Here is a 12,215-nt window from a genome sequence, read left to right on the forward strand (position 1 = left end):
AGCGGACGAAACTTAACAGGCACCACCACCTGGACAATTGGATCACCAACAAAACAATCGGCGTGAGGAGACCATTTCCTCAACAACACGCCGTCTTTGATGAAGTAGCCCCCCGCTTTATTCCGAATTTCATTGTCAACGTTAACAAGTTCAAACAAAGATTTCAATGTCTCATCTAATTTTTGCTCGTCTGCCAATTCCTCACGCGATACAGAGACAGGATAATCAGCGAGCGAAAAAGACCTTGATTTAGTTGGCTGCACTCTGTCAGTTTCAGTCTTCTGACTGGTAGAGCGAGTAACTACACATGCGGTAAACACCTTCGGATACTTTTGCGCACTCTCGTCGGTGGACAGCGGCTCTTCAGTAACCACCAGAGGCGAAGACGTATCTGACCAGATGCGTCTACCTGCCAGCTGGTTCCCAAGCACCAATGAGATACCCTCAATAGGTAGTGCAGGCCGAACACCAAGCTCTACGATACCCTCCACTAGCTCACACTCAAGGGAGACATTGTGCAACGGCACTGAAATTGTGTTTAAGCCAATTCCCCGAATTAACAGTGAATTACCCGTGTATGTCTCATTAGAGAACGGCAACACCGACCCTAATATGAAAGATGCACTAGCCCCAGTATCCCTCAAAATTTTCACCCGGACTTTATGACCACCAACAAGTGACACAAAGCCATCAGAGATGAAAGGATCAAACGTCACCTCGCGGTCTGCCACACACGCAGAGGTGCACGCCGGCCTGTCAGTGGGAAACTCCAAGTCAATGATCGCAGGCACTGGAGCAGCCAAGATCGAAGCCCCAGCAGTCGTGTTAAACGATTGAGCTTTCTTTGCTTGGAGCACTGGACATTGCCTCATCCAATGACCTTTTGCAAAACAGTAACCACACGCATCCTTATCCAGAGCAGGTGTCTGGTATTGCGTTTGTGGCGGCTTTTGCACCGGCTGATATCTCTGAGCAGACCGCTGCTCTTGAGCTTGAGGCACCGGTGTAACGTTAGGCCATGACCGAAAATTACCTCGATCCATTCTAGTACGATCTACGCGTGAACGGTGCGTCAGCTCCCATTCATCAGCCAGCACGGCTGCCTCGGAAGCAGTGCGCACTTTACGCTCCACAATGTACGTCGCGACACCTTCGGAGAGTGTGTCCCTATACTGTTCTAACAAAAAGAGATCGACTAACTCATCCAATGTAGTAACTTTCTCGGATCTTCGCCAACGAGTAAACTGCAAAGTTAAAGCTCTAACGAAATCCACATTTGTTTGCTCGTACACCTTACGCATATTGCGGAAACGAAAACGGTAGGCCTCTGGCACCAGTTCGTATGCTTTGAGCACTGCAGTTTTCACCTTACTATACACTTGACTGTCTGCCACAGACAGTGCCGCATAGGCGAACTGAGCGCGGCCGGTCAACACACACTGGAGAAGCAGAGTCCTCTCCACGTCTGACCAACTATGTGCATCAGCTACCCGCTCGAACAATTGAAAGAAAGTGTCCACATCAGCCTCTCTAAATGGTGGAACTAAACGAATCTTCTTTTCCACGTTTAGCTTAGGCGTAGGTGACTGTCCATCTCGCAGCAGATTAATTCGCTGCTGCTCCTGATCGAGTTTGACCTTTTCAAGCTCTTGTGCGAGACGTGCCTTGTCAAACTCCGCCGCTTGCTCTATATCAAAGCGCGCTTTCTCGAACTCTTGAGTGAGACGGATTTTTTCAATCTCCATCTCCCGCTGCATCACTAGCAGAGCCTTTTGCTCCTCAAAAGTAAGGCCTTGTGGCGCCGGTGATTCAGAAGGTGGCGCTGCAGTTACCAACACCTGCTGATCAACTAACCCGGCCACCACTACGCACCTAACGCTCTCTTTTAACCTCATTTGTGCTGCAGAAACAACGATGTCATAATTGTCCGCAACATCGACTAACTGCTCTTTAGTCATAGCGTTTAAAACCTCCGCTGACGGAGTTTGGATAAAATCAGCAACGATTTTTGACGCCATATTCAACCAAACGAACTGGTCCCCAATTAACTCTTGATTCCGATCAACAAATTACCTGATACCTGTCTAAACTAGACTCTGCTCTTCTTCAGGTGGCGTGAGACCGGGGATTTTAAGCACTAATCCCGTAAAACCAAAAGAGCCACCTGTTGAAAATGACTCCTTGGAAATCGGAGTGCCCCCGAGACGACTGCTCTAGATCCCTGTGCCACCCAAAAACAACAAACCAAAATAACAAACCACGCACCCGAAGACGCGCACTAATCTCAACCAAGGTAATTTATTGACCCGAACCAAACAAACATGTTGCTTACCCACCACGATTTGAACAATTCTCCGCTCCACTCGAACCTTTCCGATCGATGTATCAAAGAACGATTTACTCGATTACTTATCGCGTTTTTTAGACGAGCCCCCATATATGTCACACCTAGGGTAGAAATGACACAACAGAGCGGACGGAGTATGTTTCACCATGTAAACCGATGGTTTTATTGATGGTTTTGATCTATGCAATTATCCTACCAACACGTTAACAAACGGTCTGCAATAAGTCCAACTGACAATGCACGAAGACAACAGAACGGATCAGCACAACACGCCGATGCTGGGCCAAGACCAGCGGCTTCGGCAGAGTCTGCTGCAGGTCGAATCTCTCCTGAAGGAGGAGGAGCCAGATCTTTTAAGGAGTCAGGTGAACCTGCGTGCGGGGTGCAGCCAATTAAGGCTCATCACCTCCAATCAGCCAAACTGCACACAGAGACCAGAGGGCACAAACAGAGGGTTAGATGCATGCATGGAACGGCACAGGCCAGCAGGCCGTCACACACACACACACACACACATACACATACACATACACACACACACACACCCCCACACACACACACACACACACACACACACACACACACACACACACACACACACACACACACACACACACACACACAGACACACAGACACACACAGATACACACACACACACACGCCCACCCTTTTGAAACCTGAGACTGTGGCACAATGACGTTTTTTTTTTTTTTTTTTACTTCCTCAGCTGACGTTTAATTCCAGTGATTGAACAAGCTCCACCAGTCTTGTGCTGTGTGTTTTCAGAGCAACATTGGAATTAGCTTTGACTATAGCGTGAAGATGTCAGTGGGTAAGTAAGTGTTATCATCTGGTGAGAGTGAAGGGTGGTGGGTCTTGTTAAGTTAAAATTAATTGCGTGTTGGTTTACAGAGAAATCAGAGTAATGGACCGCCAAACGTAGCACTTGGTTTGATAGAGTTGAGTTTACTGGTTTTAGGATTGGACAAGATTCAGTCGGAGATGCAGAGCTCACAATAGCTCTGTCACCCACGGCTGGAGAACGCGTTCTGAATTTTACATGTGATCATATTAGTTTATAAGTCCAGTCTTCACTGAGGGCCTCCAGGTACGCCTCTGTGACTTGCATGTTTCAGTCGTAATTTCTGGCCTGACAATTAAGTTTCTGTGAGTCTCCACTCCCTTCCTACAGATAGTTTCCCTATCTCATCTCTCCTGCCCAGGCTGCCCTTTGACCTTGGAATTTATGTCACTGGTCATTCTAAACTTGAAAGCATGTGCTTTGAATGTTATCTTAGGCCCCTCTGTCTGAAACCTGTTTTCCAACTGCCTTTACTGGTTAAATGGGCATACATTGTTAATAGAAATAAAATGTTAATAAATTCATACCTAAACTGAATTTATCTTACAGTCTACAACTGCAGTCGGCAAATCAGCTGTTTAACCTTGGAGATCAAAGTGATTGATATGTGATATAGCTGATGAGGAATTTGATTGAATTAATCCAACCATTCTGCACCTTTCATGTTATGGTTTGCATGGCTTGCTCATTCAAAGACTCTTGTTCATTCTTCCAAACTTGTTGTAGGACTGTATTTGTACTGACCTGAGACATTTCCAGAGTAGCCCCTTCATAAGAACAGCAGCTTGATTCACACTGTCAAATACTAGCAGGTTATTTGGTTTCCCCAAGCTGTCGGTTCCATTATGTGAAAACAGCACAACAGCTTCTTCAGTCTTGTTTGTGTTCTGGGTTAAACCTGCAGATATTAATGCTGTTAGGTGTTGGTCTGGCAGTGGTGACGACATTCGCTGCCTTTGGTTGATTGATGTTGGTCATTCTGAGCAGGACTAGAGGACTTAGAGGACTAACTGTGTAGCTCTTGTGTACTGGTGAGAGTCGTGGACACTAAGCAGTCTGAACAGGGTGGTTAAAGTCCATCCTTCTAATCTTAAACACCAGCATCTGCAGTCTCTCCCTGAGAACAAATACGGCGTTAAAGATGTTTTTGGACACTTGAACATTATGTTGAAGACTGTGTACAAACAGACACCAAGAGTTATCTGTGTTTAATATGTTACCGTGACTGACATGGCTGAACCTGTTTTCCCAGAATGCACTGGGTTGGGCCTTGCTTAGCAAAGGAATCCAGCCAAACCACCTGAAGGAAACTCTTTGCTTTAAAGGTTTGTGGGTGTGAAGTGTGTACCAATCATGAACACTCACACACACACACACAGACAGAAACATACACATAATGTACAAACAGACATTCATAACCTCTGGTGGGAGTCTGTACTTCTAGGCTATTTAGGCTGTCTATTTAGGCTGTCTTCTTCATAACCTCTGGTGGGAGTCTGTACTTCTAGGCTATTTAGGCTGTCTATTTAGGCTGTCTTCTTCATAACCTCTGGTGGGAGTCTGTACTTCTAGGCTATTTAGGCTGTCTATTTAGGCTGTGTTCTTCATAACCTCTGGTGGGAGTCTGTACTTCTAGGCTATTTAGGCTGTCTATTTAGGCTGTCTTCTTCATAACCTCTGGTGGGAGTCTGTACTTATAGGCTATTTAGGCTGTCTTCTTCATAACCTCTGGTGGGAGTCTGTACTTCTAGGCTATTTAGGCTGTCTATTCAGGCTGTCTTCTTCATAACCTCTGGTGGGAGTCTGTACTTCTAGGCTATTTAGGCTGTCTATTTAGGCTGTCTTCTTCATAACCTCTGGTGGGAGGCTATCGATCCATCCAGCTTTAGCCCTCCTAAATGCTCTAAGCCCTGGGGCCTGCAGTAATGTTAAGGTGCCCCAGGGCCTGCAGTAATGTTAAGGTGCCCCAGGCTATCTAGATAACCAACTAATGTTACTCCTCAAGGCTGCTTTTCCTCTCACAAATGTTACTAACTGGGTGGGAACAGTGTTTCCTTGAACCCGTGACAACACACGTATTACAGTTACAAGTAAACTGAAGAGTAGTGCAACGAAGTGTCCTTTGATTCCTGTGAATTGAATGGGGAACTGCTGTTTAGAATGAAGCTAACCTCTTGAGGCCTTGTCTGCCTAGAAACCAGTGATGTCAATGAGTTCTGATTGGTTGTAAAAGATCTGTTTAATTCTGGTTGGGTCAGAAGTGTGGGATGTCGGGGGATGAGGAAAAGACGGGGAAAGATAGAACTGTGACCTGAGGTGAGCGATGGAGAACGAGAGAGGCTACAAGTTTCTCGTAAGGAACGAGAGAGGCTACACGTTTCTCCTAAGGACTTCGTGTTCGTTGTGTGGGCTGTACTGGGTGTTCAAAAGGCTTGTTGGCTAAACAAACCAGAATTGGACACTGACAGCTAACCAGAGACTGAACAAGTCAACTGATTTATGGAACAAGGTAGACTCACATATTGTCCATCGAGTGAAGCGGCCAGTTTTAGCTGTTTAAAAGGCCTTCTCTTCCCCTATTGGACTATTGCAATTAGTTTTTTGCAATTTTACAGATCAGAATTTACAGTTGAAAAATCCAAAATCAAGTTCTGAATAGCAATTGTGATTAGTGTATCTGTGTTACAGTTTGCCGTTTACAAGAGCAAAGCACACTCTGCACGTCTTTGTATTCAAGACAATTCTACCTTCATAATCATGTATTGTGTACTATCACCTCTTATTTAACACGTACATAAACACACACATTCACAAACACGCACAGAGACATACACACACAAATAGAGAGAGGGAGAGTAGAATTTCATTGTGAAAATTCATTATTCAATGTTGCTCATGAAAGAAAAACATGTTTGGTTTTGAACATGAACTATCCCCCCAACTTCTGGCCTTTTTGACAGCTGGCCCAGCCTGACCCCAAGCATCCAGTTCATAGCAGACTCATAATCTGGACCCCACAATGACCGCAGCCCTGGGGGAAGTGCTGAGGAACACTCTGGACCACCTCACAGGGGCCGATTTTAAGAGGTTCAAGCACCTCCTTCGGGACCAGGGCCAAATCGCATGGGGAAAGCTGGAGAAGGCCGACACAGACGACACTGTGGACTTGATGGTGCAGGTGTACAGCACGGGAGCTGGGGACGTCATGTTGACCATCTTGAAGAAGATGAACCACAACCAGTTGGCCATAGACCTGGAGAAAGATCTGGAAGAATGTGAGTGTGTAGCTCATAGTCTCTGATGAGGCACCTGTGTATGTAGGAAGAATCACATGTATTCATCGTATCTGTTTCTGCTAACACTCTCTCTCTCTTTGACTTTCTCTCTGCTGACTTTCTCTGGGACTCTTTCTGTTTCATTTAATCTCTGTCTCCTCCTTTTCTTTCCCACCTCTTTTTCTCTCTCTTTCATCCCCTCTTTCTGTCTCCTCCCTCTGTCTGACTGGGAATCTATCTGTCTTTTCGTTCTCTCTGTATCTTTCTCTGTGCCACTCTCCCCCTTTCCCTCTCTCTTCCTTTCATCTCTCTCTCTCTCTCTCTCTCTCTGACCCCCCTCTCTCCAACTCTCACTTTCCATTTCTTTTTCTGCTCTTTCTTTCTCCCCGTCTCACTTTCCCTCACTCTCCATCTCTCTCTTTGCTACCCCCTCTAAGTGGGAGGCCAACAGTGTTCCCCAGGTCTGGTCAGAGGGGATGGTGGGGTCAAAGTGGACATCACTGCTGACTCTGGAGGGATGGTGGAAGCCCCAGCCTTGAGCGGAGGATCACCCATGCCACAACAAGGAGGGGGTAAGGACCCAATGTCGGCCATTTCACATTTGGATCCAGTGGCATATTAGCTGCAATACACACACACACAAATATTCAACAAACCCTGGTGTATTTATGATATTTCTAAGTAGGTGAGACTTGGGGATTCATAAGTTCTGAACAGGAAAAAGAAGAGAGGTTTCATTTTTAAGTTTAAGTGCGTAAGATGAGTTGGGTCTTCAGCTGCTTTGGGATTAATGCTGCAGAGCGTGTGGAGCTGGGAAACTCATCCCACCATAGTGGCACCACTGACGGCTTGAGACCTTTGGCTGACTGGTGTAGGGAGAGACCACCAGACTCTCTGCTCATTGGCAGCATGCACTGGTGAAGATGGACTGTAGACCTGGGTGAGGGTGTTTAGATAGGAGGATGTTGTTGAGGGGGTGGCTATCGTCTAGTGGAGCATCAGAGCTTAAGTCAGTGAAGAGAGATGAACAGAGGTGTGACAAGTCCTTTTTTGCTAATAAAAAAATGGCACCACTATGTATGGGGTGCCGTTCAGGAAATATGTCTGTACTGGTTTTGTACAAATGCATTGGTCTCTTTGTTCACTTTATGGTTTGTTGGCATATATATTGGTTTACTTATATTGTTTTTGTTTCATATGTATTGGTCATTATGCACTTGTATTGACTGAAACTGTTAGTTATGCGTTTCACATATGAAAGAATGTGAACCTTGGTGAATTTATATTTGACACTTGGAGATTGATACACAGACATGTAACGTTAAGTATAAGAATACATAAAGAAGAAAAAAGTACGTTTATCCATGCAACATGTTTAAAACAATGATAGTTCCTTAGACAAATAAAAGAGAACAAATAAAGAATAACTACAGAAATAACCACAGGAAAGGTCAAGTCAAATGCTACACTGATAATGCACACAAAGCTAAAAAAAATGAAAATCATGTCTTAAGATTAAGGTGTCATATGTAATATAAACATTACATATGACATATGTTTGCGTATATATGTGTAATATATGTGTATATATTACGTTCATATGTAATATAAACAACCAGTTATTTCCCCATTTCACCATATTACATCTGAATTGTGTTGTCCTCAGATGACACGGCAGCAGAGGAAGTTAAAAAGAAGAAAACATCACTAAAATTTAAGCTTAGGGAGCACCTGAAGAAAAGGTTTAATGTTGTACACCAAGAGTCTGGAGTTACTAGTGTACAAGATATCTACACTGAGCTTTACATTGTAGAGGGCCGCACAGTTGGAGTTAACAGCACACATGAAGTGTCGACAATTAACATGGGCCAGATTGGGAGAGGACCAAGATCTGGGGATAAACAAGTCAAGTTGGCAAACATGTTCACAGACGGGTCTGCCACAAGAGTTTTGACTATGGGAATTGCTGGCGTGGGGAAAACTGTTGCTGTGCAGAAGTTTGTCATGGACTGGGTTGAGGAAAAAGCAAATCAAGATATAGACTTTGTTTTTGTTCTTCCATTTCGGGAGTTGAACTTGATGAAAGGTGAAAACTGCAACCTTCTTCATCTGCTTCAGTCATTCTACCCAAACCTTGAAGATCTGGAAGATGTCCTTGGCTTGAGTAAATGCAAAATTATTTTTGTCCTTGATGGTTTGGATGAAAGTAGACTCAAGCTGGACTTTCGCAAATGGATTTGTGAGCTGGAAAAAAAGTCATCAGTAGACATGCTCATAACAAGTCTCATTAAAGGTATGCTACTGTCCTCTGCACTCCTCTGGGTTACAACCAGACCAGCAGCAGCCAGTCTGATCCCAGAAGACTGCTTCAACTTCCTAACAGAGGTTCGAGGATTCAATGACCCCCAGAAAATTGAGTTCTTTCAAAACAACATAAAGAATCCAGAGAAGGCCGAGAGAATCATTGATCATATCAAGGAGAATAGAAGCCTCCACATCATGTGTCACATACCAGTATTCTGTCGTATTATAGCCAATGTGATGGAGAAAATACTGGAAGATCAGAGCAAAAAAGAATCAGCCAAAACGTTGACTGCATTGTACACATGGTATAGTGTCTTTCAGATAAAAAGCATCAATGACAAATACCCGGAGGACAAGAAGATGAGTGCAAAGGAAAAAGGGGATCTCCTTGTTAAACTTGGGAAACTGGCATTCAAACATCTGGAGAAAGGTACCCTGATCTTCTATGAGAACGACTTGGAAGAGTGTAACATCGATGTCGATTGTGGAGCTCTGAAGTCTGGAGTTTGTACACAGATCTTCAACTTGGAGAGTGCTTCAACTGGAGAAGACATTTTCAGCTTTGTGCACCTCAGTGTACAGGAATTCTTGGCAGCTCTTTATGTTCTTCATGAAGGAGTTCTAAGGGCAAATCCTTTTCCAAATAACTGGAAAGAGAAGACCAGCTGGAGATTCTCTCACTCAAGGTTTGACCTTTTCAAGATGGCAGTGGATAAGGCCCTGCAGAGCCAGAATGGACATTTTGATCTTTTAGTTCGTTTCCTCCTCGGCCTGGCTCCAATGTTGGAGCCTGAAATCCGATCTCCCCTGAAGGAGGTCCTGCCACAGTTAGCTATCAGAGAAGTGAGCATCGAGAAAACAGTTCAATACATCAAAGAGAAGATCAGGGAGGATATCTCACCAGAACGGACCATCAACCTCTTCCACTGTTTGAATGAGTTAGGGGACAACTCTCTGGTTGAGGAGATCAACAGGTAATTAATACAGATAATTTCAGATTGAAAGGAATCAGTAAATAACACAATTAGTAGCGCATTATGTCAACCACACTAGTGTCATAGGTTTGATTCCGAAAGAGTACATGCTAATAAAAGCCCTTTGCAGTACTGTAACTGTTTTTGGTAAGGAAAAGATCATCAATGCATTGAAATCATCAAGTCTGTGCCCTTATAGTCCCCAGGTGAAGGAATAGTCCTCAAATTATGTTGTCAACTGTCAAATTCATTAACTAAGTGTCCACACGATTACAATGATTATATTTCATCTGGAGTGAATAGGAAATTGATGTTTGCCGGTATTGATGCTATGTACTGGTGATTCGTCGTCATTTGTATTGCTCTATTGTTCTGGACTTTGTTTTGGAAGTAGAGAGATGCATTGTCTTTTTAAATAAGAGGCTAATAATAAGAGGCTTTTTAAGTATTACTAAGATTATGAATATTGTGTTTGATATGTTACCCAGGTACAGAAAATCAGCACATAAGGGGAAGAATATGACTCCAGCCCAGTGTTCAGCTTTGGCTTATCTGCTGCTGATGTCAGCTGAAGACTTGGATGAGTTTGATCTGAATAAATACCTGAGATCAGAGGAAGGGCTCCGCAGAATGCTTCCTGTAGTGAAAGTCTCTAGGAGAGTTCGGTGAGTACAGTTTAGGGTGGGTTCTGGGAGTAAAGCCTTGTTAACAACAATGATACAACTTGGTACCTTTTTGGAAATGTATTCTGACATACTGGCTGAGAGAGATGCTTATTTTATAAATACTGAGTGTTTTTAACTGTGTATGAACATGAATAAAAGAGTTATAATTGTATATTAGATACCTCGACAATATAATGTTTAATCTTCATTTCTAAATGTCCAAATCAGTGTCAATGCTGAATAGTATCAAATGAGTACATATTATTACATACATACATAATATTTTTTAAACAGGCTAAAGAAGTGTGACCTCTCCAAAGCGAGCTGTGAAAAGATGGCATCAGTGCTGCAAGGGACACCTTCCCATCTGAGAGAGCTGGACATGCGTGGAAATCGTCTCCTGGACGAAGGAGTGGAGCTGCTCTGTGTTGGACTAAGAGATCCACAGTGCAAGCTGGAGATACTAAGGTCAGCTATGTGGCATGTAATAAACCTGCGTGAGGCTACCACTGATCAAAATGTTATCTGCCGTTTCTTTCAATCAAACCAGAGGTTGCAAGCACATCGAATGAAATCGTGTTAATTATTCACTTCATTAATTTCATTAGCAATACCCTCTGTCTGCAGGAGATGGACCAATTAGCTGCAATGGAATACACCACTCAGCGTCTTTAAAAGTTACTGCACTCAAAAGATAGGCTAGCCCACGCAGCCCATTTAAAGCCACCGCAAATGTCCAGCAAGTCAATAAAGAAACACGTAAAACACCACTTCAAAATGCACCAGGCAGCACAACAGACCTTCCTGATAAGATGCGCCCCTCACATTAATATCCGCTTACAAGAAACAGTCCTAAAAATTAACTGGCAAAGACAATATAAAATGTGTCATGTCAGAAATGGATTAATCAATAGGCCTATACCAGGACGAGTATTGAAGAAGCAGTTAGTGTGGCGTTCCTATCCCGATCACACTGTCTGAGATACACTCACATTTCAGTCCCTGCAGTTGCTGGATATTTGTATCTAACAACCACCAGCGATTCAAAGTGGCAGCATAAACTCTCCAGCGTCACACAATCTCCCGAGTTCCCTTTCCTCTCCACACTTAAAATCAGCTCTCAGGTGGGCCTGATCAAGCTAACTGCTCAGCACACCCCATACCATGCCTACAGTGAGTCAGGTAATTCTCTGTTTAACACAGGCGTATCAGAAAGGCCCAACAGCTGAATTTCAATAGCAATTCTTAAAAACTTTAGTGTCTGTTTTTCTCTCTCCTGCTTTCTCGTGCTCATCAGCTGTCTGTATGTACAGATCTGTCCTCTGTTATTACAGTAATTTGCATGAGAGCATGTGTACTTTGTGAAGGGAAGGGATCAAAATGTAATCTCTATGTTATGTCATGCAGATTGCAGGAAAAGTCTGGCATTCGGGTTTAACCTTAAACAAAGTTACATAGACAAAAATCAAGACCGGAGAATTCCTTGAACACAACCTTAAACAAAGTTAAAATGTTAATCAAGAAAAATGCATTTGCTAAGTCAATCACAGAAAAATGCGTTGCATTGTTGGGTATTTCATTGAGCAGAGTGCTGGGGTCAGGCACAATGGGGGCTCTTGGAATGACAGGCCGATTCACTGCTTGTGTTCCATTGGCCAGCCCTGAGAGGGTGGAGCCTTTTTGACAGGTAAAATGGGTGTGTTACATGGGGAGTCTGGGCATGGTATTATCACTCCTTTATCTTTTAGCGTTTTGAACACAGGGACTATGGCTTCTATAGCTTCCCT

The 12,215-nt window shown here is 43.7% G+C and overlaps 1 protein-coding gene across 1 annotated transcript; it reads left to right on the plus strand.

Annotated features, from left to right (window-relative positions):
- Positions 1 to 6,229: 6,229 nt before the first annotated feature.
- On the plus strand, positions 6,230 to 9,767 carry LOC116219701 (NLR family CARD domain-containing protein 3-like). The gene is made up of 3 exons (XM_031563428.1): positions 6,230 to 6,485; positions 6,923 to 7,057; positions 8,152 to 9,767. The coding sequence occupies exons 1-3, from the start codon at positions 6,230 to 6,232 to the stop codon at positions 9,765 to 9,767; spliced, it is 2,007 nt and encodes a 668-aa protein (XP_031419288.1).
- Positions 9,768 to 12,215: the final 2,448 nt, after the last annotated feature.

Source organism: Clupea harengus, chromosome 26 (genome assembly GCF_900700415.2).
Source record: "Clupea harengus chromosome 26, Ch_v2.0.2, whole genome shotgun sequence".
In the NCBI taxonomy this organism is placed as follows: Eukaryota; Metazoa; Chordata; class Actinopteri; order Clupeiformes; family Clupeidae; genus Clupea; species Clupea harengus.